The sequence below is a fragment of the Nyctibius grandis genome, chromosome 30 (genome assembly GCF_013368605.1).
Source record: "Nyctibius grandis isolate bNycGra1 chromosome 30, bNycGra1.pri, whole genome shotgun sequence".
NCBI classification, from domain to species: Eukaryota; Metazoa; Chordata; class Aves; order Nyctibiiformes; family Nyctibiidae; genus Nyctibius; species Nyctibius grandis.
Window position 1 is genome coordinate 926,462 of NC_090687.1, and position 24,240 is coordinate 950,701.

At 58.9% G+C, this 24,240-nt stretch overlaps 1 protein-coding gene across 4 annotated transcripts in view; it reads right to left on the reverse strand.

The window, feature by feature from the left end:
* Positions 1–5,252: 5,252 nt before the first annotated feature.
* Positions 5,253–24,240, reverse strand: part of LOC137674621 (ankyrin repeat and fibronectin type-III domain-containing protein 1-like) — a 262,483-nt gene continuing 243,495 nt past the window's right edge. For all 4 annotated transcript variants that reach the window (XM_068420108.1, XM_068420106.1, XM_068420107.1 and 1 more), the window contains 18 exons: positions 22,128–22,329; positions 21,624–21,831; positions 21,174–21,368; positions 20,838–20,951; positions 20,170–20,267; positions 18,303–18,393; positions 16,613–16,720; positions 16,280–16,379; positions 15,537–15,669; positions 14,221–14,340; positions 13,166–13,381; positions 12,659–12,825; positions 12,184–12,334; positions 11,238–11,406; positions 10,799–10,965; positions 9,349–9,559; positions 8,392–9,062; positions 5,253–6,450 (listed from right to left, as the gene is read on the reverse strand). In XM_068420108.1, coding sequence (XP_068276209.1) covers positions 6,163–6,450; positions 8,392–9,062; positions 9,349–9,559; positions 10,799–10,965; positions 11,238–11,406; positions 12,184–12,334; positions 12,659–12,825; positions 13,166–13,381; positions 14,221–14,340; positions 15,537–15,669; positions 16,280–16,379; positions 16,613–16,720; positions 18,303–18,393; positions 20,170–20,267; positions 20,838–20,951; positions 21,174–21,368; positions 21,624–21,831; positions 22,128–22,329 — 3,409 coding nt within the window. In that variant the 3' untranslated portion in view covers positions 5,253–6,162. The remainder of the gene's footprint in view (positions 6,451–8,391; positions 9,063–9,348; positions 9,560–10,798; positions 10,966–11,237; positions 11,407–12,183; positions 12,335–12,658; positions 12,826–13,165; positions 13,382–14,220; positions 14,341–15,536; positions 15,670–16,279; positions 16,380–16,612; positions 16,721–18,302; positions 18,394–20,169; positions 20,268–20,837; positions 20,952–21,173; positions 21,369–21,623; positions 21,832–22,127; positions 22,330–24,240) is intronic.

Genomic DNA, 24,240 nt, shown 5'->3' on the forward strand with positions numbered 1-24,240 from the left:
TCAAGTGAAAATAAGTTTGGTTAAAAAAAAATTTCAGGTTTGTTTTTTTTTAAAAAAAGTGGAAAATAAAGTAAAATAAAGCACTATTGCTTCCTCATTCCTTCGTATTTTCAGTTTCTGTTTTCACCATGTTTTATTTTTCAGGTTGCTTTGGGAACAGAAGACTTTCCTGTGTCCCAGGAATTTTCATAGGGTGGAAAGGGCTGTCTGCTGCCTGGTCTATAGGTGGGTTGGAGAACCTCAAGCCAAAAAAATCCTAGACACACCAAAGTCAGCCGGAGCTTTCCAATGGTGCTAACGTTACCAGGACTCCCATCTCCTCTAATCCAAGTGTCTTTGTGGTTGGGAAATTGCAATCTTGGTCTAAAACCTGCGTTGTCCAGCCTGGTTCCACATGGGAAGTGGCTTTGCCCACAGCGTACAGACTAGACCAGTGTGTGGTTTCTCAGAGAAACCTGGGCCGGCTGAGTAAAGGCTACTTGACTGTGAGCTTCAGGCCAACAGTGTTTTGCTCAGCGGCTGCTCGGCGAAGCTGCATCCTCAGTGGGTATCTGTGCTGGGGATGGAAAGTGTGGGCATGCTGCAACCCCTTGATTCACCCGGCATAAATCTGATCACGCCACGTTTCAATTATACAGCGACTCTATTTATAAGCGATGTGGGTAAACAGTTCGTGTAACTGCACAGTGATTGTACAGAGTTCCTACAGATGATAGAGCAATAATTAACTTAGTAATTGCATGTGCCAGAATAGCCCTGGAACTTCCACTGTGTTTTGGATGGCTGGAATGGCTCTTGCTCTTTTTCTCGCCTCCTGTTTGAGGGAAGAAAGGCTTCCACTGACTTCAACAGCTCAGGCTCAGAGCATCTCTCCTCTGTGGACATTGCAGCTGCTTTATAGAAAGGGTGGCTCTTCAGCTTCCCCGTAATCAGAACTAAGGAAAAAAGCAGTGTCCCAGGGAAAAAAAAGGAGCCGGGGGGAGAGAAAAAGGCAAAAAAAGGAAAAAAAAGCCAACAAACCCCCTCTACATCTCAGACTCAGAGAGCCAAACCTTGGGAAACACAAAGCTGGATTCATGTCTCATAAACTGAACAACTCCCTTTGGATGGGAGAAGAGAAATGTAGATGCTTTAGAACTGATGCCAACAAGCTCCTGATTTTGGGGAGGGGATTCGGTGTCACAATTCAGGTTTATTTCTATGAATCTGTACAATGTGACCAAAATACTGTGCAGGCACGGCTCTTCTGGTGATGTAAATCAACACATTCCCACTCACCTTCATGGAAGTACGCCAGTTTTCTCCTGCTGAGCTTCTGGACCTGGGTCTACCTCCAAGTGGAGGGAGGAGATGACCTGGTTGCTGGACTGGACAAGTTGATATTTTGCTTTCACTGTTCCCAACAGCAAAAAGCTAATACACTGATCTGCATTTAAATGCTGTTCGTGACGGAAGTGATGTTGACAAAGAGACTAAAACACCCTCACAAAGTACAAATTGTTCTGCAGCGTCATCTTTTGGTGCTCCACGGTGCCTGGAAGAGGAGGCCACACGTCCCAGCTGAGCAGACTGGCCCCTGCCTCCCAGGGAAGGTAGGAAATGCATCCCCATGCGATGCCCACTGCTGCCTTCACACCCTGCATGCTCCCAGCTGGAAAGGAAACCCCAGAACAATTTGGGTGGCATGCGGGTGCGGAGGGGGTTAGTGCGCACTGGGGGTGCTCACCTGGGCTCAGGTGGGTATATGGGAATGCGGGGAGGTGCACGCACATATGGGCACAGCGGTGTTTGGGCATGGATGCTGGCAGTGCCTGTGGCTGGCAGTACTGGGGACATGGGCACTGTGGGGACAGTGATGTCTGTGCCTGGTGATACAGGTCTGTGCAGGCACAGCCTCCCCGGGCCCCTCCAGGGTTCCAGCCTGCTTTGCTCATTAAAATACTGGACAAAAGGGATTGCTACAAGCAAAATCATGCCTCTTCCAGCTCCACCTCCACTGTTTCCCCATGCCAGGAGAGAGCAGGGATGAAGCCAGGTGCTCTGGGCATCTTCCTCCATCGCCTGTGCCATGGGGCACATGCCAGAGCGAGTGCCAGGCTGGTCCCCACTGAGAAAGCCCCTTCACCAAACCTCGACCACCAGTGTGAGGAGATCTACCAGAGCAAATGCTGCTAACCCTTGTGCTGCTGAGAACGACTGCCCTGGCTCCTCCTCGCCTGACAGCACACCTTGTCACGCCACGCCAGCTGCCCCGAGAGCGATGCTGAAGCTGGTGGGAGGTTTTCAGCCCCATACCAGCCTTGCTCAGGTCACTTGCTGCCAGGTGCATGGCTTTGGGTTGGAGAAAGAAGGGAACAGAGAGCCACTGAGGCACAGGGGGGTGAAGAAGTGACAGCAAAGCTTGAGCTACCTAACCCAGAGCCTCACTGCCCCTTAGGGCCTCAAGCCACTAAGCCCCAGTCTTAACACCATCCTGCTTAAGAGCGCACGGACATAGCCTTCAAATATTAAAAACCAACCTTCATGTCGACAGCTCCTGGCTCCAGGCTGGTTCAAGCAGCCACATGGGCTCCCCACAGCCCTTAGCACTGGGATTATAGCCTTAGAGACTGCCACGTACAGAGCCTGCACGGTTTCTGCTCTCCCTCCTCAGCCATGGGGAAGGGCAGGAGAGCGTCTGAAGGCTTCAAGACCTGTTTGGAAAGAAAACATTGGGATGTGCCCATGAAGCCACCCAGGGAGAGAAGGAGAACGTGAAAAGATGCAACCACTTTGCAAGTGCCATTCTTCAATAAACGTTGTGCAGCAGAGCCTGCCCCAGAAATCCCTCTTCTTCACCCAGGCCCTCTTTGCTCTGCTTTCATGGCAGTCCCACCTTATCATGCATCCCTTACCAGCGCAGGGCAGATGTGTCCATAACGTCAATATCGTGGAGTTGAAGATGTGCTTGGGGGAGGAGTGAAGCTTCCATCAGGACATCACATGTCCCAGTGCCCCTGGTAGGGGGGGGTTCCTACATGACTGCCATGCAGCTCCACCCTTCCCACTCTGACTGCATCCAGCTCTGCTTCTACCCAGGCCCTTGCTCTTTCCCTCTTCCTCTTCCAGGCAAGAGGAGTAGCTCCCATGAAACCACGTACTGCTTTTGTTCCCTGCGACCAAGTGATACATCTTGCTACGCAGCTAGAGAAACTCCTGCAGAAAAGCTCTGCATGGCCAGCGAGACCCGTGGGCAGGAGCCCTGCACTGAGAAACGTGGGTAACCAGGTCCCAGCAGGGTCTAGCTGCAGAGCTTGCCCCATGCCCACCCCGGTGCCTGGCTTTGGGTCACGGTTCCATCCCTCTCGATGGAGCAGGGCTTCTAGGAAGGGAGAACAATTGCCTCAGAAAGGGGGAGGCCTTTTTTCCCTCTGGGGTCAAATAAATGGCATCAGCAAGAGTTGCACGGATCCGTGCTCCAGCGCATCAGGAACACAGATGTAGCTTTCTGTACGTAGCCCTGCTCTAATACTGAATTCACTCTGTGACTTCCAGAAAGCCACTTAATGGTTTTCCACCAGTTGTGCCTTCCCTCTCCTCTGCCCCAGGCTCTGAGCATCAGTAGGTGATACATGTGAACAGGCTCTTGCTAGGGAAGGGCTACGCTGCCGCTCCTGCCTCTTCGGGATGTCAATGCCCAACAAGGACAAACTCCATGGGGATCTCTGCACGCACCAGCCTGCTTCTTCCTTGACCTAGGACAGTGGGATTGGTTTTAACTTGAGGCAGGAGACGAGTGAAGGGGAAAGGAGATGGGAGAAGTGCCTTTTTCAATGTTCCTTTGCCACTCGCCTCCCCGTCCCATGGCGGTGTCTGCGCTGACGTCAATGCGGTGCTGTTGATTTGCACCAGCTGAGGGGCTGGCACACGATCCTCCCCTCCAGAGTGGCTTTGACGTGGGGCGGTGAAGGGCTCGTGCTGGGATATATTCCTGCCGCCGGCTCTCCTCAGCAAGGAGAGGAACGACGAACCACCGAGGAGTGATGGCAGACCCCGGGTGGCTGCCCGCAGAGCCCCTGCCTTCACCCTGGCACCCAGAGACGGGGCTCTGCTGCCCAGCCCTAACCCCTCCACGCAGAGAGAAGGGGAGCGAGGTGGCTGCTAAAGGGGCATCAGCAACACGAGCCTCCTCTGGTGAAGGACCGCCAGCCTTGCACCTTGCTTGCTGCCGCTTGCTTGGAATTGTTTGCACCAGCTGCAATACAGCTGCGAGCTCTCGCTGCCTTCCACGCTCTTCTCCCCTGGTGTTCTTCCCTCGGTGGAGGCTGCAGGACTGGATTAATGCATCTAACTGCAGATGCTTGGGCCCTACAACCATTGGGTTTCCAACACTATGTGGAGGTGACAGCCGGCTAAACATGAGCCAGCAGTGTGCCCAGGTGACCAAGGTGGCCAATGGCATCCTGGCCTCTACTAGGAATAGTGTAGTCAGCCAGTCTGGGGAAGTGATCGTCCCTCTGTACTCGGCACTGGTGAGGCCGCACCTTGAATCCTGTGTCCAGTTCTGGGCCCCGCACCTCAAGATGTTGAGGTGTTGGAGCAAGTCCAGAGGAGGGTGACCAAGCTGGTGAAGGGTCTGGAGGGTCTGACCTATGAGGAACAGCTGAGGGAGCTGGGGGTGTTTAGCCTGGAGAAGAGGAGGCTCAGAGGTGACCTTAGTGCAGTCTGCAACTACCTGAAGGGAGGTTGTAGTGAAGTGGGAGTCGGCCTCTTCTCCCAGGCAACCAGCGCTAGGACAAGAGGACACAGCCTCAAGCTTGGCCAGGGGAGGTTCAGGTTGGACATTAGGAAGCATTTCTTCTCAGCAAGGGTCATTAGCCATTGGAAGGGGCTTCCCAGGGAGGTGGTGGACTCACCATCTCTGGAGGGGTTTAAGAAAAGCCTGGACATGGCACTTAGTGCCATGGTCTAGTTGACAGGGTGGTGTCAGAGCAATGGTTGGACTTGATGATGCCAGAGGGCTCTTCCAACCTCATTGATTCTGTGATTCTGTGACTTTGTTACAGAGCAATGAAGCCCAGAAAAACATTTTTAACTTGCCCTTCGCTCCCACTCATGTGATTTGCTTGTTAATGTGAACAACCCCTGGGTGGAAAGCATCCCATGAAACGCCCCTGGGAAAGATGAGCCCAGCCCTTGAACTCTGGGCTAATTTGGGGGGATGAAGGAACGCTACACATCAAGCCGCGATAAGGAAAAAGAGCGATACGCAGTGAGCAGCAGTCATCTTTACTATGGACCACAGGAGATCAGAAAAATAACCTTGTTCACAAGAGACCGAGCGGCTAACAAGATGTCATGCTATAGGACGTACAAGAGAGGCCAAGCACAATCACCAGAACGAAACGGCAACAGAGGAGGGAAGGAGACCCCAGGGTGGTGCGCGGGGTGTCGCAGTAGATGCCCTAGAGCAAACCTGTAGTGGGCTGTCAACCCAGCTGTGTGACGGGGCTGGCTGCGTGGGTTCCTTTTGCCTTTAGAACAAGTCAAAGGGTCTTCACCTCTTACACAATCCCAGCGTCTCTAGCACAATTATTAGTAATTTTTTTTTCAGGAAAAAAATAATATATTTTTGTTCCAAGAACTATGTGCAAGAATTGTTTCTCCAGGTATGGTGAAAGGAGGGCAGATAGGAAAACACCCTTCTCCATGCTGTCCCTGTAGCTCATGCCCTCTCCTCACTGACACCACAACCCTCCCCAGCAACCCTCTGTGGCTTTGCCTTCAGTGAATCCCAAACAAGGCTTTTCAGAAAAAGAAGAAAGAAAAAAAAATAAGGTATTGCTGCTTGTTCTTGTAATATTTTTCCTCTCTCCCCCCCCCTTTCCCCTTAAAAATGTTTGCTTTCAAAAATTCCATTCCTGCCGAGATTCCTCCTGAGCTCTGAGGTCTCCGCACTCCACCCTCCTCTTCTGCAGTCAGAAAAACTGAGTCTCGATGTCTCTTTGGTTAAAAAAAAAAAAATAAAATAACACAAACAAATAACACACAGCCCAGTATGATCCCATTCCACCGCGCGGACGCCTGATGAGAGGGTGTCTGTGGAAGAAGGAAGCATCAGAGACGAGCTGTCTGGTCTCTGGAAGCTGAGGTCCCCGCGCCGCCCGGCCGGCTCGCCTCCTCTCATACGGTGGTCGCTGGCCCATACTGGAGCACCAGAGGGGATGTCTCCTTGATCCGGACGTAGAACTGCCCCTCGGGCCGGGTAGTTTGGAGGGACAGAGGCAAGAAGTCATCGGGAAGCCACTGCTCGCTCTCGTCAGAGGCGAACACCAGTCCGAAGTGCTCCAGCTGCTCCTCGCCGTAGCAGAAGGCGGCCGAGCCGCCCAGCACGCCGCGGGAGACGTCGTTCATCTCGAGCACCACCAGCTTCACCACCTCCCCGGCGGACGTCTGGCTGGTGATGTGCAGCTGCAGAAAGAGAAGGTGGGAGAGATGGGTGGTAAGGGGGAGGAAGGAGGAGGAACCAGGGGCCGGAGGCAGCACACGGCGTGTCCTACAGTGGTGATCATTAGGGTGGAGGAACAGCTGTCCCAAAGGTGCCCGGTGAGCAGGTGGCAGCAGCCCGGCGTGGAGCCATGGGCACGCCGTGCCTGGGGATGCCTGGCACACCACATCTCCTACTCACACACCACTTCCTTGCCTCCACTGCACTCTCTGAGTCCTTACTCAACTCTTGCGTGTGTCACCTACAGCTCACCCGCTCCGCTCAGGCTGCCCCACTGTCCCATTACCTGCGGCTGGAGAGGGATAGTGCCAGCTCTGCTCCTGGCACCATGGAGGGATCTGCATAAAGTCCCTCTCGTGAGCAGGATCCAGACCATCAGACCAGCTGAATCACCACAGCTCTGCCAAACTCAGCTGAAGCCTTTTTTGGGAAGCAGCACTAAATTTTGTCCCATTCACAAGCTCAGGGTTCTCCCACCAACATCTACCCTCGCTCTCCCTCTCCGCTTCCTTGGGGACTGCCCTCCCAAACCCAAACACAGCCGAGTAAACGAGCTCATTTGGGCTCTGGCTGCTAACGACCATCAGGAGCCCGCTACTTGAATTCAAAGGCCCCAAAGCAGGACATCCATCCTCGCCCGGGCAAGGCGACAGTTTCCTTTGGCACATGAGGAGCGCCGCGAGCAGTGCCCCGGCAGGGTGGTCCGAGCCCTCGGCCCGCGTGACCCCCGCCAGCTCCCAACAATCAGCACAGGGCTCAGCTGATTTACACCAGCCGAGGAGCCGAGCCTTTGAACTCGGCTTTCTTCGAGGAGAACGTCGTAAAAACGCTCGCAAGCAGGCGTGTCCCAGAGCTTTGCAACTTCAAAAGCCACGTGGGCAGCCCGCCAGGAACCCGAGGGCTGTGCTTCAGTCGCACAGAAATCTACGGTAATGTCTCAGATGGAAACTAAACACCGCGAGTCAGATCCCCCCTCTGCTTCTAACGTCCCCGATGGGTGCGGAGAAGCCAGCTATCAAAACTCACCAGCAATAAAACCCCATCAGCTCTGTCCTTCCTCTGGCATTTTATGGGCTGGCTGTGCTCAGGCTGCTCCGTCAGCCTCGGCTCTGGGCACCAGGCATGTCGGAAGGGAAATTTCAAGAGGGGAAGGAGCTTTGTGGCTGGGAGCAAAGGAGGTGGCAGAGCCAGAGGAGGACCTCCTCCATGGGGGGACCCCACCTGGAGCAGGTGAGGGTGATCAGAGCTGGGGGGGTCAGCTCTCAGCAGCAAAGCCCTCGCGGGGAGGACCCAGGTTGCACAGCAGCTCTGGTAGACCCCAGCGCCTGCAGGGAGGAGGCAGCTTTGCCTGCTCCCCTTCCTGGGCTGGAGACAGCGGCTCCTGCGCTCCCTTCCCCAAAGGCAACACGGGGCTGGAGGTGGGGGAGCACAGACCCCGGGGAGGGGACGCTGTGGGAGGGACGGGGACAGGGCAGGGCTGATGACTGGGTTTCAGCTGGGGACTGATGTGTTTGAACACCAGGACGCAGCGAGAGAAATCCATCAATGTCACCTTTGCTCACTGCCTGGGTGAGTGCTGGGTGGCACCAACCTCCTGCCAGCTGCTGACCCACAGACTGAGCTGAACCACGGCTCCGCTGCCTTGTCCCCCCACAAATCCCCTACCCGTGGCCCTGACCCCTCCGCAGCAGCGGCTATCGCTCCTGCAGAGCCACACACCCCATCCCGCGCTGCCGGGAGCCTCGTCACTACCGCAGGGACAAAGGGACACAGGGCGGGAGTGCTGCGGGTCTCCAGGGGATGGTGGGGCATGGAGGGGGCAGTGCCAGGCGAGGGGCACGCAGCTCCCGCTGCCTCCCCACCCTGCCAGCCCTTTCCGTGTGGGCACGGCAGAGCTCCGGTACCTTGACACTGGTCTCTTTGGAGAGTCCGGTTTCGTACTGGGGGCAGACCCGCAAGGTGACAGAGCCCGGCTTCTTCCCTGGGTCGGCCAAGGGCAACCCGAGCTGCTCCGGCTGCTCCTGGAAGCTCTGAGTCCACTCGGCTGAGCGCGTCCGGAAGACGGGCTCAGAGCTCTGCCCGCCCCGGCTGCGCTCGGGACTGGGCGTCGAGCCAGTCCCCAGCCTGAGCTGGCCGCAGGGGCCCGCGGTCCTGCTCTCCGTCGGGGAGCTGTCGACGGAGCCGGGGCAGGACTTTCTGGCCGCCTGGCAGAGCGGTTTGGGGAAGTCCAGGCTGCTGGTGCGGACGCAGTACGCCTGCCGCTTCTCCGTGATGCGCAGCAGCTCGATCTGGCGGCTGGGCAGGACGAAGTCGCTGTCGTAGAGCTCGGGGGGTGGCCGGGGTTCCTCCGACGGCGGCGGCGGCGGCGGCGGGGTTTTGAGCTCGTGGCTCGGCAGGACGTCCGGGGTGCTGTCCCGCAGGGCGCGGGCCGCTCTCCTGCCGCAGCACTCGGGCCCCGAGGAGGAGTACAGCAGGTCGAGCTCCTTCGGGCTCTGAGCCCTGCTGGAGTCGTAGTCGCTGTCGGTGGCCAGGAACACCTCCGAGGAGCCCTCCTCGTCCGACAGCCCGTGCGAGTCTGCGAGGGGCGTAAGAGAATCACAGAGGGGCAAAGCTGCCTTGCTGTTGGCAACCCCGGCTGAGGGTCTGCACCAGATGGAGTCCAAGGAGCCCCCGACCCTTTACTCCCCTGCCAGACACCCGTGCGCGCTCGCCAAGGCACAGGCAGAACATGTCCTGCCCCAACCGAGACCTGCCCATGCTCCCGACACCGGCCCTGCCTGCACCCCCAGAGCAGCCCTCCCCTTCCCCCTGAGCACGCCCTGGAGCCCACTGGCAGGAGCTTTGCAAAGCCCAGTCCTTACCGGAGTTGAGCTTACGGCTGGTGTCTGGCGAGGGCGCCGGGGAGGGAAGGTAGTCGAGGTGGGACGAGGTGGATTGGGTTTTCTCCTTCATCGCCCCGCCGGCCTCGCTGAGGAAGCCGCTGAGAGACACGCCGCAGGAGGGCTGCTTGTAGCGGGCGTGCTGCAGGGCATCCATAATCCAGCGCATCTCGCGCCAGATCTCCTCCATTTGCTGCCAAAATGGGAAATGACAGATCCCTTTGAAAAAGCAAACGGCAGCAACAAAAAAGCCCCAGCGCAAAACACAGGCTCTCCCCACACACCCTTCCCAAGAATCATAGAATCACAGGATCGTTTTGGTTGGAAAGGACCTTTAAGATCATCGAGTCCAACCGTTAACCCAGCACTGCCAAGCCCACCACTAACCCATGGCCCTCAGCACCACATCGACACGGCTTTTAAATCCCCCCAGGGATGGGGACTCCACCACTGCCCTGGGCAGCCTGTGCCAATGCTTGACAGACCTTTTGGGGAAGAAATTGTTCCTGATCTCCAATCTAAACCTCCCCTGGTGCAACTTGAGGCTGTTTCCTCTCGTCCTATCGCTTGTTACCTGGGAGAAGAGACCGACCCCACCTCGCTACACCCTCCTTTCAGGCAGTTGTAGAGAGCGAGAAGGTCTCCCCTCAGCCTCCTTTTCTCCAGGCTAAACAACCCCAGGTCCCTCAGCCGCTCCTCATCACACTTGTGCTCCAGACCCTTCCCCAGCTCCGTTGCCCTTCTCTGGACTTGCTCCAGCACCTCAAGGTCTTTCTTGTAGTGAGGGGCCCAGAACTGCACCCAGGATTCAAGGTGCGGTCTCACCAGTGCCGAGTACGGGGGGACGATCCCTGCCCTGGTCCTCCTGGACACACTAGTGCTGATACAAGCCAGGATGCTGGTGGCCTTCTTAGCCACCTGGGCACACTGCTGGCTCATATCCAGCCGCCATCGACCAACACCCCCAGGTCCTTTTCCACCAGGCACTTTCCAGCCACTCTTCCCCCAGCTTGTAGCGGTGCGTGGGGTTGTTGTGCCCCAAGTGCAGGACCCGACACTTGGCCTTGTTGACCCTCATACAGTGGCCTCGGCCCATCGCTCCAGCCTGTCCAGACTCCTCTGCAGAGCCTCCTGCCCTCCAGCAGATCAATGCTCCCACCCAACTTGGTGTCATCTGTGAACTTACTGAGTGTGCACTCGATCCCCTTGTCCAGATGATTGATAAAGATATTAAAGAAGCGAAAGCTTTGGAGGAATCCCCGAGCCGGGAAATCCCAAGACAGTGCTCCGAGGTGGGAAGATGCTGCTTTGACCACTGGTGGCTGCCTGGTGGGGATGCTCCTGCAGCTCATCCAGGGCATGACTGTCCTGCCCACATCCCATGGGCACCCTTGAGCCTGGCTCCCTCCCAGCACGCTCCCGCTCCACGTACCTGGATGTAGTCCTGAACCTGCTGGTGCCTCTGCTTCGCGGTGGAGAGCTCGGCGTCGGAGAAGGCCTCCCTGAGGCTCTGCTGAGAGAGGAGCGACTCCAGCTCCAGGAGGGCAGACACCTGGCAGTACTGGGTGATGAACTCGTGGTCGTATGTGAAGAAGTGGACTGGGAAGAGGAAAAAAGAGAGGGGAGGGAATGAAAAATATCAGGTCTCTTGCTGTGGATGCCCTACAGGCTCCTCCCCGCTCACCCAACACAGGGAGGAGGCAACGCTGTCCTCTAGCCTACTTGGAGAGCCCTCAGCATCCCTCTCCATCCCTCCTCTCCTGGGGAAGGTGAGGGAGCTCCAGCCCACCCCACTGCCCATCCCAGTTCTTGGGAGGTCTCAGAGGACAAGGAGATCAGCAAGGTTGGGTTTTGGCACTCCCCCTCCTCACCTAGCTCAAAGATCTGCAGTGGCAGCATGAGGAAGCCAGAGCGAGGGGTGTAGGGGTTGTTCTGGCCCGGAGCAGTGCAGACGTCATCTGATGGTGGCAGCAGCAGCAGGAAGGAGACCTGGCCCCCAAAGTCCAGCACCTCTTGGCTGTACAGACGGAAATCTTTGGCCTGCAAGAAGACACTGCAGGTAACAGCTGCAAACATCACCTGGTGGGCCCTCCACCAAGTCCTCATCCACAGATGAGTCCTCAGGGACCACCTGCAGCCGGGGGACACTGCTTTTCCAGCACACAACCAGAGGCTCCTTGCTTCTGGCATAATCTACACACCACCTTTTCTCTCTCATTTACCCTAAAGTCTCTAGACTACTGGTCAAGGTCACTACTACAGGGTCTCAGAGAAGAAGTGCCACCAGTGATTGTCTCAGCCCTGCTCAGAGAGGTGCCCTCATGGCTTCCTGGCCAGAAGCACGTGCCTGGCACTGGGGCTGGTGGGCACCTTCCCAGCGAATGCTCGGCACAGTGGAGGAGGGATTTCTCCCCGTGCAGTCTGGCCCAGGGGGCTGCAGCTCCATCCCACCGCTGGGGAGCGACCATCCTGCTCTGGAGGGGCAGAGTTGGACTGGTCTCGTGCTGCAAGGGCTGAGCCCAGGACCAAATCACATGGCAGGCAACAATGCAAACCCAGATTCACCACCCTTGCTTCAGAGGTACAGGTGAGGGTAAGACAAACAGCTCCTGTGGACACTATTCCTGGGCAGGCAGATGCTCTAGATGCTGGTTGTCCATCACTTGCCTTCTGTTTGCATGGGACTAAAATCTCATCGATGCTTCAGGCCCCCAAAGAAGGACCAGGGGTGCGGTACCCTGCCCGCCGCAGTGACCAACGTGGTGCTACACAGCCCCTTCTCCTCCCTCCTCCCCAAACCTCAGCACCTGCCTGTACCTCTTGCAATGGGATGTTGACCAGGTTCATCAGCTCCTTGATGGCCACCTGGAGCTCCTGAAACAAGTGGTTCTGGGAGATCTCAGCCTCTGGCTCTGCAGGAACAGGCTCCTCCACACTGGCCATCTTCTGCAGCCATTCCCACTCCTCCCTGGGGAAGGGCAGAGACAGGCACGTGAAGGAGGGAGCAGCTCGGGGTGGACCTGAATGCGCAGTCGCTACGAAAGCTCTGTTTGCTTGGCTTTACCACCCCCGATGGTGCAGCACCCCAAGGGATGCGGGAGCTGCGGAGGCAGAGGGGGCCTTTGGTTTGCCCCAGCCCCAGGCTGCCCTCCACGGCAGGCAGCGGGGCTGAGAGCAAGTATTACGCTGCTGCCACGAGCCTGAGAGCAGGAGCAGGAGGTGATGGGTGCTCTTAGGCTGGGTGGGACAGAGGAACCTGGCTGCCCCGGGTGAGCTGCCCTGCGAGCCCCACCTGGAGATGTTGGGGTTGGAGCGGATCTTGACGTGGCACAGGATGTTGGGGAGCCGCTCCGGCACCAGCACTCGGATCTGATCCACGGCGCTGCAGAGCTTCAAGTAGCCCAGGTAGAGGCCCGGGGAGAGGGCATGGCTGCTCCGCTGGTGGTACGCCAGCTTCTCCTGAAGAGAAAGGCACCGCTGGACTGAGCGAGCCCTTGCAGCGGGGCTCTCCCCTGCCCTCGTGCCGGCCGCTGCCCAGCCGGCAGAAGGGAAGTGGCAGAGTAAGTACAACCCGGTGCTGCTGGGATGAATGTGGCACCAGACTGATGCCTCCCCTGGAAGCAACAGGATTTTTGCAGGCTGGTTGGGCTCTGCTCCCCCTCTGCCTGCAGCCAGGACCCAACCCTGGGTGGCCCGGGCTCTGCCATGGCCTTTCCAGCCTGAGGGGGAGCAGGGAGTGCTGGTGGTCCCGCAATGGAGCCCACCACAATCCCCTGCCACAACGGCACTGGTGCAGCACCTGGATGGAGATGAGCAGCGTGTCCAGAGCGGTGGGCTCCTCCGGAGAGGACACGGACTTGCGGCTCGTCTGCAGCTTGCAGATGGGGACCCAGCGAACGCTCTCGAAGGTCTGGTTGGTCTTCACCTCCTTCAGGGTGACGATGAGGATGTTGCCCTGTTTGTCTTTGACAGGTTCGAAGAAGACCTGCCCCAGGTCCTGGATGCCCAGAAGCCCCTGTATGATGGGATGGGAGGGCAGGAGAAAGCAGAGTGTCAGGGGACATCCTCGAGGCACAGTGCTCTGGGCAGCTGGGATGCGACTGGCAGTGCGTGCTAGAAAGCAGCCTGCCCGGCAAAGCACCCACTGACAGCCCCCAGCCCTCTGCACGAGGTTGCCATATCACAGAATCACAGAATCAATGAGGTTGGAAGAGCCCTCTGGGGTCATTGAGTCCAACCATTGCCCTGACACCACCATGTCAACTAGACCATGGCACTAAGTGCCATGTCCAGTCTTAAACCCCTCCAGAGATGGTGACTCCACCACCTCCCTGGGCAGCCCCTTCCAATGGCTAATGACCCTTGCTGAGAAGAAATGCTTCCTAATGTCCAACCTGAACCTCCCCTGGCCAACCTTGAGGCTGTGTCCTCTTGTCCTATCGCTGGTTGCCTGGGAGAAGAGGCCGACTCCCACTTCACTACAACCTCCTTTCAGGTAGTTGTAGACTGCACTAAGGTCACCTCTGAGCCTCCTCTTCTCCAGGTTAAACACCTCCAGCTCCCTCAGCTGTTCCTCGAAGGTCAGACCCTCCAGACCCTCCACCAGCTTGGTTGCCCTCCTCTGGACTTGCTCCAACACCTTGCCATGAACCCTGACACCTCATTGCCCCACAACCGGGGTCCTGCCAGGGAGGACAAGGCAGGGGCACCCAGTCCTGACACTGACTGAGCTGCGGGCAGGACCAGCAGAGCCTGGGGTTGTCCTGGCTGGCACAGCTGCATGCTGCTCCCAAGGGAGCTCAGCCCATGGTGCCCCTCAAAAACCGTTCGCCTCCCACCCAGGGCCACCCTCACCTGCATTTGCGAGATGGCCAGCAGCATCTTGAAGCGCGTCTGCAGGATGCAGGAGCAGGACGACTGGGAGACGGTGACGCACTGCCGCAGCCATAGGATCTCATCCCACATGCACGACACCTGCGGGGCACCAAAGGGCCGTCACCGCCGGCCGCTGCTGCCTGCAGCTGGGTCGCACGAAGGGGTTTTGGGGAAATCCATTCGCTGGTCTGATTGAGCTGGGTTAGGAACGTGCGTGGGCTCTTATCAGCTCGCAGCAGGGGGGGAGATTTCCTATGCCACAGGCACCCTGAGATGCCTCCAGAGCCTGTACCCAAGGGAAGTACCACACTGTGTCCACTCAGACATCTGTCTTCATCTACGACTGAGACCTTCTTAAGTCTGAGTAGAAGATAGCCAAGAGAAGGAGGGAGAAGATAACCTTCTCACTCAGTAGATAAGGACCACCCAGCAAAAGATGTTGGCCCTGAGCTGCCCACATGCCCTTTCACTAAGTCTTCTGACAGGGGAGGACCAGGCAGCAGCACCCTGCACGTCCTGCTCTGTAGGACGCTGCGGTGAAGCAGTTAAACAACTGAGAAACCCCTGGTATCCCTGCAGAGAGGCAGCGCCCACCCATCCTGGCAAGTAGCCTACCCAGCACAGCACCGGTCCATCGCCCACCCATCGTGGCAAGTAGCCTGCCCAGCACAGCACCGGTCCATCACCCACCTCTGGGCTTCCAGGGGCTGGGGTAGGAACACTGTTCCCAGGTGGTTTCTCGGTCCATGCCAAAGCCCCCAGGCCTGCGGGCTGCCTGCACTGCCGAGCCCCAGCGCCCGGGGTGGAAGGGCAGCACCAGGTGAAGGCAGCAGCACTGCACGCTGCCTGCTTGGCTCACCCCGGCACCGCCAGGCTCTGACCCGCTCTTGGCATCACTCTGCCCCACGGAGCACACAAGGGCAGCGGCACAGCCGAGGTCCCGGAGGCAGCGCCGGGAAGCCCAGGAGCTGCCAAATGTTATGTCACCACATAGCAGCTTGTGCCCACTTTGTGCCCGTGGGGTGTCCCCTGGTGCTGCTCCCAGGCCTGAAGCAGACCCAGCCAGCCCTGGCGAGTGCCCCACGCACAGCGGGCACTGCTGCCCGCGCGGGCAGCACCGGGGAAGGTGCTGCAAAGAAGGTGCTCCGCAGATTGTGACACGGCTGGAGGACACAGTGCTCGGGGTGGTGGCCATCATCTCAGCAGCATCCAGAGTAGTGGCCAGACAGAGGTGTGTCAGGAGACACACTGCTGCCGTGCCCCAGCGCACAGCACAGGGTCCCTGGGCCACCCACCTTGGTGAACCAGAGAAAATCCTGCATGAGCAGGCAGGAGTAGGTGTCATCAATCTCCACCACGGGGATCTGGTCTTCATGGGTCACCAGGATGTTGTCATCCTTGTAGAAGATGGCTGTCAGGTAGAGGCCCCTGCATGGGAGGGAAGACAGACTTCAGTGTCATCCCAAGCTGCGAGCTTCGTTTCCCAATGGGTCTTTCTCCCGAGGGCAGAGGAGATGCCCTGCCCCAGCTCTCAGCTCCTCTCCAGCAAGCTGTGGCAGAAGATGCACACGGCCAGTACAGGAGCAGGAAGAGGAACCCACTGCTGCCAGCAAGGAGAGCCTGACTGATGCCACGGCTGATGCCATGGCCCATGCCCTGGCCAGCACAAGGGAGGGCGATGGGGCCAGGCCTGTGCAGGAGACATGCTGGGGTGCCTGCAGGCCAAGCGTGAAGGTGGGTGGTGGGAGGATGGTGGGATCTAGAGGAGGGTGGGGTGTTCAGTGATGCTCAGAGATGGTCTGGGTACAGGCGCAGCTTGGCCAGTCCAAATGGAAACACCAAGGAGAAATGTTTGATTTCTGGGCAATGGGGCTCATCTCCACTGACACCACCAGCTCGCCCCAGGGGAGGCCCCACCTCTGAGCACCCCCCCAGTCCCTGGCTGGCGCACACAGCTCCCGGCCGTGCCCAGAATGGGCAGCCCTACGTCCCTGCCGGGAGACGGGCTCTCCACCACCCCTGCACACCAGCCTCTCACCGCTTCAGCGTCTTGAGAAACTTGCTGCCGGGGTGGAAGAGGTGCTTGAGGCTCTTGGAGACCGAGTGCTTCCTGCTCTGGGGCTGGTTCTTGCAGGGCTCTGGGGAGCAGAGAGCAGAGGATGCTGCAGCAGGAGATCAAGGGCATGCCAACCAGGTGGGAAGTCTCTGCCAAGGTCTCCACTGCCTAAGCTGTCTCCGTGTTACGCTCATCCATGGAACAGACCTACTCCTGGTGCCACCCCAGCCCCCCAGAGAACATCACAACCCTGGGGGGGGGGCTTGGCTGGGTCCCCCACCCCAGCCTCCCCACCACGCTGTGCCGTGCACTCACCGTGGCAAACGCAGTGCTGGTGGACGGTCTTCACCTGGCTCAGCAGATGGTCCAGAGCTTCAGCTTGTCCCCTTCGCCGTGGAGCCCGGCCGTCGTATTCCCGCCAGTCTGCGGGGGACAGACCAGTATCACCCCCAACACCTGAACCATCGCCCCAGCACCTACCCCTCTACCTGGGAGAAAGGGGGCTTCCCGTCCCCTCCTCCCCATGGCAGGTCACCTCCTGGCACCCCACCTGTGTGTCCCACAGGTACAGCATGGCACAGCATGGCGCAGCATGGCACAGCAGCAGCCATGGGTGCCGGGCACCTCTGGGTGGGCTGGGCTTTGGGAGATCCCCAGGTTGGTGCTCCTCTTCCCCGGAGCACCCTGGCTCTGCACAGCAGCACCCCGTGGCCACCAGCCACCCCGCAGCGTGGCGGGGACGCGGCAGAGGGAAAGAACAAGGTCCCGTCTGTTGCTGCCGTGCTTCACCCGCCTTAAAAAGTAAAATTCTTTCCAGTGTCTTCCTCCAGGTCTTCCCCGGAGCTGCACCCTTCTCCGGGTGGGTGCCGAGAGCTGGGCTCACCTCGGCGAACACACAAATGAGCTCTCCCGAAAGCTCCATCCGTCGCGAGACAGCAGCAGGAGCTGGAGCAGGGCCGGGGACCCGTCGGCGCTTCGCCATTAGCTTTACATTAATTGCTTTAAACACCCCCCCGTGTCCTGCCTGCTGCTGTTTTCCATGGAAAGTTCAGCTCTGTTAACTTTGGCTGGGGCTCGCCACTATTTTTAGGAGCTTTAAAAACACCCAGGGAGGTGCCTGACTATATTCTGCTGGGCCAGGGAGGGATGTGCACTGCAGGGAGAAATATTAATGGAGATAAAAATAAATAAAACCCACTCACGTCTGATTCACTTCAGCCGTGTGATGGATTGATGTCGCGTGGAGCGTGGTCACGGGGAATGTGACCGGTGTGGGATGGCAAAGGGGCTGCTGCCTGCACGCGTGGTGGCACGGACCGTGTGCCCCTACCCTGCTGCCTGCACGGGTGGTGACACGGACCTTCCAGTTCAGACCTCCTGGCTCGTCTACCCCAGCACCCTGGGGTGCCTTGGGTGAAATTGGGTGGCTTTTCCCCCCTGCTTGCCCTGGTGCCAGCATGGGGAGGTGCGTGCTGCCAGCCCAGAGCTGGTGTCCAGTGGGGTTCGTGACCCCAATCCCAGCTCAGTGCCAGGGAATGCAGGTCCTTGGGGCTGGGCTGGATGGGCGAGGGCGTGCGGTGGCACAGGGAGGGCTTCAGGCCTGCTGCCACCCAGGAGCGGGACGGCTCTGAGCCCTGGGGGGCATCTCCAGGGGTTGAGCTGGGGCATCCCGCCATGTCCCCCTTCACCACGTGTCAACGGTGGTTTTACACAAGCTTGGCTGCTTTGGGGTAGATGTCATGGAGGTGGCAAGGCCAGACCCTGCCAAAAGGTGCCCTGTGCTAAATGACAAACCTCTGCTAGAAACCCCAGAGGTGTTTCTCCTTCCTCCAGAGGAGATGACAGCTGCATTGCTTTGCTTTTAACCGAGAAAGCAAATCATCCTCTCTCCCAGCTTCCTCCTTAGGATGAGCTGATCCAGGTGGCCTAAAAGGGACTCTTCGATGGCCCAGGGAGCTGTCGCCTCCCCCCCATCCCTCCCGCAGGCATTCCCAGTGGTACTTACTGGAAGGGATGGCGAAAGGGGGCACGGAGGCTTGTGGGGGACCCCAGCCCTTCATGTTGTAGGCGGACACCTGGACGTAGTAAGCCGTGCCCTGCGAGGAGGGAAGCCACACTCAGCGCACCGGCACCTCTCCTGGCTTAGCATGTGAGGCAAGGAGGATCCCCCCATAGCCCAGTACATCAGTACACCAAGAGCGGTACTAAACTGGGAGCCCGCACTCCGGGATCACCAGCTCTGACCTCCCCCAGCTGTACAAAGCTCTTGTTATCAGACACCAGAGAATCCCCACAGCTTGGGTGGCTGGTTTTGGGGGGGAGGCAGAGGAAAGATGGACCATTGTGAATGTTCACTGCCAGGAGATCATGGAATCACAGAATTGTTTTGGTTGGAAAGGGCCTTTAAGATCATCGAGTCCAACCGTTAACCCAGCACTGCCAAGCCCACCACTAACCCATGGCCCTCAGCACCACATCTACACGGCTTTTAAATCCCCTCCAGGGATGGGGACTCCACCACTGCCCTGGGCAGCCTGTGCCAGTGCTTGACAACCCTTTCCATGAAGAAATTGTCCCTGATCTCCAATCTAAACCTCCCCTGGCACAACTTGAGGCCGTTTCCTCTCGTCCTGTCACTTGTTACCTGGGAGAAGAGACTGACCCCACCTCGCTACACCCTCCTTTCAGGCAGTTGCAGAGAGCGAGAAGGTCTCCCCTCAGCCTCCTTTTCTCCAGATTAAATGGTCTGATGCTCCCACCCTAAAAACATGGGGCTTCCACAGCCCGGAGGGTCGGGGTGCTGCCTCCCCACTGGGACATGCAAGGATCCAGCCCCTGGAGAGAGGGAGCTGGCCCAACACTGTCAAGGGCTTGTGGCATGGCGACAGTGATTAAAAGCTTCTGATTAAAGCTCAGTCAAGCTGCCAGATGTTGCAAGGCCTCCAGGCACTCATGAAGGCAGACAGGAGCCTGCGAAGCCGCTCTCAAAGCGTGATTGATGGGCTCAGGCCAGCTCCTTGCAGCGGCGATGCGCCCCGTCCTGCCGTGCACCGTGGCAGCTCTCCCACCCCAACAGCGGCTCCGGGGCTCTGGCACCACTGCCATGGCTGAGCCCCTCTACCTGCACCGAGGGCTTTCCCCGTTCCTTGAACCGGTGGTACCTGCCTGCCCCGGAGCTTCAGTGCTGCACCTCCCTGCTAAGGGCAACCCCATCCCAGCACCTCCCCGTGTTCCCATCCCAAGCTCCATCCTGCCACAGTCCCCATCCCGCCCCGTCTCCCCCCGCCGATGCGTGCCAGGGACAGGATGGCAGCCCCCGGGGAGGGGACAGCTGACAGGCAGCGTGGCCCCTGCGGTTCTCAGGGAGATAAAACAGCGGGGAGCCCTGGCCCCAACCAGCCCATGACCTTGCCGAGCTCCCAGAGATGGAGACAGGACTGGTCCCCCCCCGCCGTCTCCAACGAGCGACGGGGCTGGTGCGGGGGGTCGGTCTGTGCAGGTGGCAGAGGAACGAGCCGCTGATTTATTGCCCAGGAGGAGCACGGGTGGAGACGGGAGCGGGGCGGGGGACGGAGGATAAATCAGGCGCTCCGTGAATGGGCCCATTCTGCCCTTCACTTGAGAGTCCCCAGGCTCCAGAGTCCCCACGGCCAGGGCACACAAGAGATGCCTCTCCCAGCCCCATGCTCTTCGCTCTGTGCTGAACACCACCGTGGCACAATCCCGTTCCTCCTGCTCGAAATGATGCCCCATCCCCTCCCCACATCAGCTGCAGGGAACAACCCCACAGGCTGCACCGCAGCCGGCAGCTTTTCCCAGCTGAGGGGTCCCCCCCCCACAGCCCGGCCCCCGTGGGCACCCCGAGAGCTCACCGACACCAGCCCCCGGATGGTGAAGTGCAGGTTCTTCAGCTTGTCGATCACGGCCTCCCCCAGCAGCGGTGAGAAGGTGGGGGAGCAGCTCCACTCCACTGAAAGGACAGAGACCCCAAGGTGCCGCGTGGCCCTGGAGCAGGGGATACACTACCAGGGCTGGCGGCTGCAGAGGGACTGCGGGCAGCACGGGAGCTGGAGGCAGCGAAGGCAGGGGAGAGGGGGAGCCATAGTGGGGGGGACAGCATGGAGAGCCGCGGGCCTCCTCACCGAGCCGCGTCAGACAGGGGCAGCACCCTCAAATGATGGGTCAGGAGCTGGGCAGGGAGGATATCCTCCAAGATGCCAAATATATCTGGTTTAAGTAGCTGAGGGGCGCAGGAATGGCAGGATGGCAAAGCCCCCCGTGGTGTGCGGGATGAGGGGGCGGCAAAGAAATGGCACCCCGAGTTTTGCCTCGGTTGTTCGGCCCAGCTCAGCCCGGTTGGGTGGTGGCCAGGCTGTCGGGCAGCGTGCAGCCCTGGCTCCTCCTGCGCTCGAGCACAACAGGGGATCGGCAGGGGCTTGGCAGCACCGCCCATGGCCCTGGCACGCTGGCGTGGCATGCACAGGAGGTGCTTGCCATGGCTGCGTGTCCCCTGCGTGGCTGTGGGGACCCCAGTCCTTACCTTTGTACTTGGTGACGATGGCTGAGTTGACGCTCAGGGGCTCCCAGAAGGTCACCTGCACCGAGGAGCTGCTGGCCACGGAGAGGTGGACATTGCTGGGGGCATCCGGCACTCCTGGGGACAGAGAGCGCAGGGACCACTACAGCGAGGACGGTCACTCTGAACCCCTCAGTGTCCCTCCTGGGCCTCCCCCCGTGTCCCCGGAGTGCTCATCCCCTCCATGCACCCACAGAGCGAGCCCTGGCTACAGGGTGCGGGGGTCCTTTGATGGGTGCTGGACCACGCACACCCCCGCTCCTGTCCCCCAGCCCCCCAAGCCCTCCTGTGGGCACTCACGGGCGTGCTCAAACCCTGCCTTCATGCGCTTGTAAAGCCGGTATCGCCACTCCCAGGCCTTGAGCTGCTTCTCCTTCTCGGAGCAGTCGGCGTTGGGCGCCTCGTTCACCACCTGCGCCGTCAGCTCGTTGACGCGCTGCTCCGCTTCCCGCACCAGCGTGGAGAGGTGCAGCGAGCGGCTCTCCAGGCTCACGACTGCGGGGCACGGCCACAGGTCCCAGGAGGAGGGAACAGAAGGTGGTTAGGGCAAGCCTGGGCTCTGCTGGCACCACCCCGAGACCCTGTCCTCCCCTCCGTGCCCTGCTCTTGGGCTCCTGGTACAGCCTGCACCAGCGTCCCAGAGCCCAGTGACCATGTCCTCACCCAGAACCCACTGCCTAGGGTGCCCTGCTCCACCAGGCTGGAGACCCAGGTGATGGACGCAGCATGCCTCCCCCACACTCAACTCACAGTGCGGGCTCTCCTTTGCTCCTGCTTGGAGCAGGGCCCTGGCGATGGGAGCGTTGTTGGTCATGATGGCGATGTCCAGGGGCAGCAGCCCCTCGCTGTTGGGGGTGTTGAGGTCCAGCTCCTCAGGGCTGTACTGCTTCAGCAGCTCCTGGACCCTGTCTAGGTCCTGCAGCTCCACGGCCTCAAAGAGGGCAGCATTGCTCTGGAACTGGATGGAGGGAGAACCGCAGGTCAGCTGAGCATCAGGCACCCTCTTCCACCCCACCCAACACCCCAGTCCTCCACCAGCACCCCACAAACCTAAACAGGGGAAGCTGCCCTGGTCCCAGGAGCATTGGCTCTTTGCAGACACAGCCAGATGATGCTGAGAAAACACCCGGACCAGCTCCAGCTGAACCTGCTCCAGGGCAGCTTCCACCCAGGCACCAGCATCACCCATGCACGGACCCTCCACCCCCGTCTTCCCGGTTGTGGCAGCGCTGGATGGAGCCAGCGGGCACTGACCAGGTAGGACTTGCGGAGCTTCTCCTTCTCGCCCCGTCCTGCCAGGCTGCCCTCGTCGAAGGACGTGTAGTTGACGCGGAATTTCCCCGACAGGTTTCGGTAAAGCCTCTTGGCTGCGTTCGGTGAGGAAGGGCCCGGTGGCTTCCTGGCCTGCGCCAGCTGCAGGTCCCGCATCTGCTGCGTCATTTTAGGGGAGGATGACCTGGGAAAGGGCAAGGAGGTGTGGGGAAATGAGGCATGTGAGGACGTGCTAGAAAAGCAGAGGCATATCTGCAGTGTTGGGACCAGAGGCATGATCCAGGAGAGCCAGAGCAGTGCTGGGGCAGCACCGAGGCGAGAGGCTGCAAGGCAGATGCTGGTGCCAGCAATGCCCTCATAGAATCACAGACTGGTTTGGGTTGGAAGGAGCCTTAAAGACCATCTAGTTCCAACCCCCTGGCACGGGCAGGGACACCTTCCACCAGACCAGGTTGCTCCAAGCCCCATCCAACCTGGCCTTGAACACTGCCAGGGAGGGGGCAGCCACAGCTGCTCTGGGCAACCTGGGCCAGGGTCTCACCACCCTCACAGCAAAGAATTGCTTCCTCAGATCTCATCTCAGTCTCCCCTCTTTCAGTTTAAAACCATTCCCCCTCGTCCTGTCACTCCATGCCCTTGTAAAAAGTCCCTCTCCAGCTTTCTTGTAGCCCCTTCAGGCACAGGAAGGTGCTAGAAGGTCTCCCTGGAGCCTTCTCTTCTCCAGGCTGAACAGCCCCAGCTCTCTCAGCCTGTCTCCAGAGCAGAGGGGCTCCAGCCCTCTGAGCATCTTCGTGGCCTCCTCTGGACTCGCTCCAGCAGCTCCATGTCCTTCTTCTGTTGGGGCCCCAGAGCTGGACGCAGCACTGCAGGGGGGGTCTCACGAGAGCGGGGCAGAGAGGGAGAATCACCTCCCTCGACCTCACTCATCCATCTGTTATCAGCCAAGGCCAGTGTGTTCCCCCTTCCCATCGCTGCTGCTGGCCCTGTGGGGGTCTTGAGGGGCTTGTATGAACCCTGCGGGTGTGACAATTCCTTCTAGACCCCAGGGCCGGTCTGGCCCCACACGGCCCTTGAGCCAGGATGCCCCAAGCAACCTCAGGCTGCTCAGCTCTGCAACTGGTCCCCATGCATCACAGTGGGGAAACCTCTCCTTACTCCCAGTCTCTGCCACCCAGCTCCTACAGAGACGGGCTGCCCCATCTGCAGCTGCCCAGACCCCCCATCAGCCCTCTTCGGTACGTGACTTTCCTCGGGGTCTTTATGCCAGCAAAGGACATCCTCTGAAAGCGATGCAAGAGCAGGGAATGGACAAAAGGCCATTTCTAAGGGCACCAAGAGAATGCTAGGTCCCAATGGGGACCAGTGACCCCCAGTCCCCTGCTCACCAGCAGACCCAGGCTCCACAGCTGCTCCTGACCTTCTCCATCCACACTGATGAACCTACAAAATCTTTTCTCCACTCTGATTTTGATTTCTACTTTAAATAGCCATGAGAAATGCGTACAAGCCACTAGCAAAGCTGGCATCTTTCCTTAGCTTCCCAGAGGGGAAGCTGCCCCTCTCCCTGCAGCCGTGACCCTTACGTCCCCACCAAGACCTCTTCTCTACCGGGCAAAGTCCCTGGCTTCAGCGTGAGGACGACCTCGCTGCTGCGTGGGGCTTTTGCCCGTGAGTCATCCCTTACAGCACCGAGGGTTTTCACTGGCGTCAAACATCTGATCCCCTCCTTGCCGTAGCCCGTGGGCACAGTTCCCAGTCAAGGAGCAACAAGAGCATTTTGCACGACGACGCTTTAACACAGTTTCTCTCAGTTTTGAGCTCATACCCCTGCGTATAAGGTTACATATTTAAGGGTAAGGTCTTCCCCGTATCAATTTATTGGTTAAATATCAAGCAAGGGGTAAGCGTGATAAAAAGCCTGACAGTTGTCTAGAAGGTCATGCCAAAATGCTGCTGCGAAGCTGTGCCTGTGATGATGATGTTTATAAAGCCATCATCAGGAGAGCAGGATATTAATAACGACCTCGCTACGTGCTCTTCATCGTCCTGATTGCAGATTAGGCACAGTGGGCTGCAGAAGTCCTTTAATGATTTT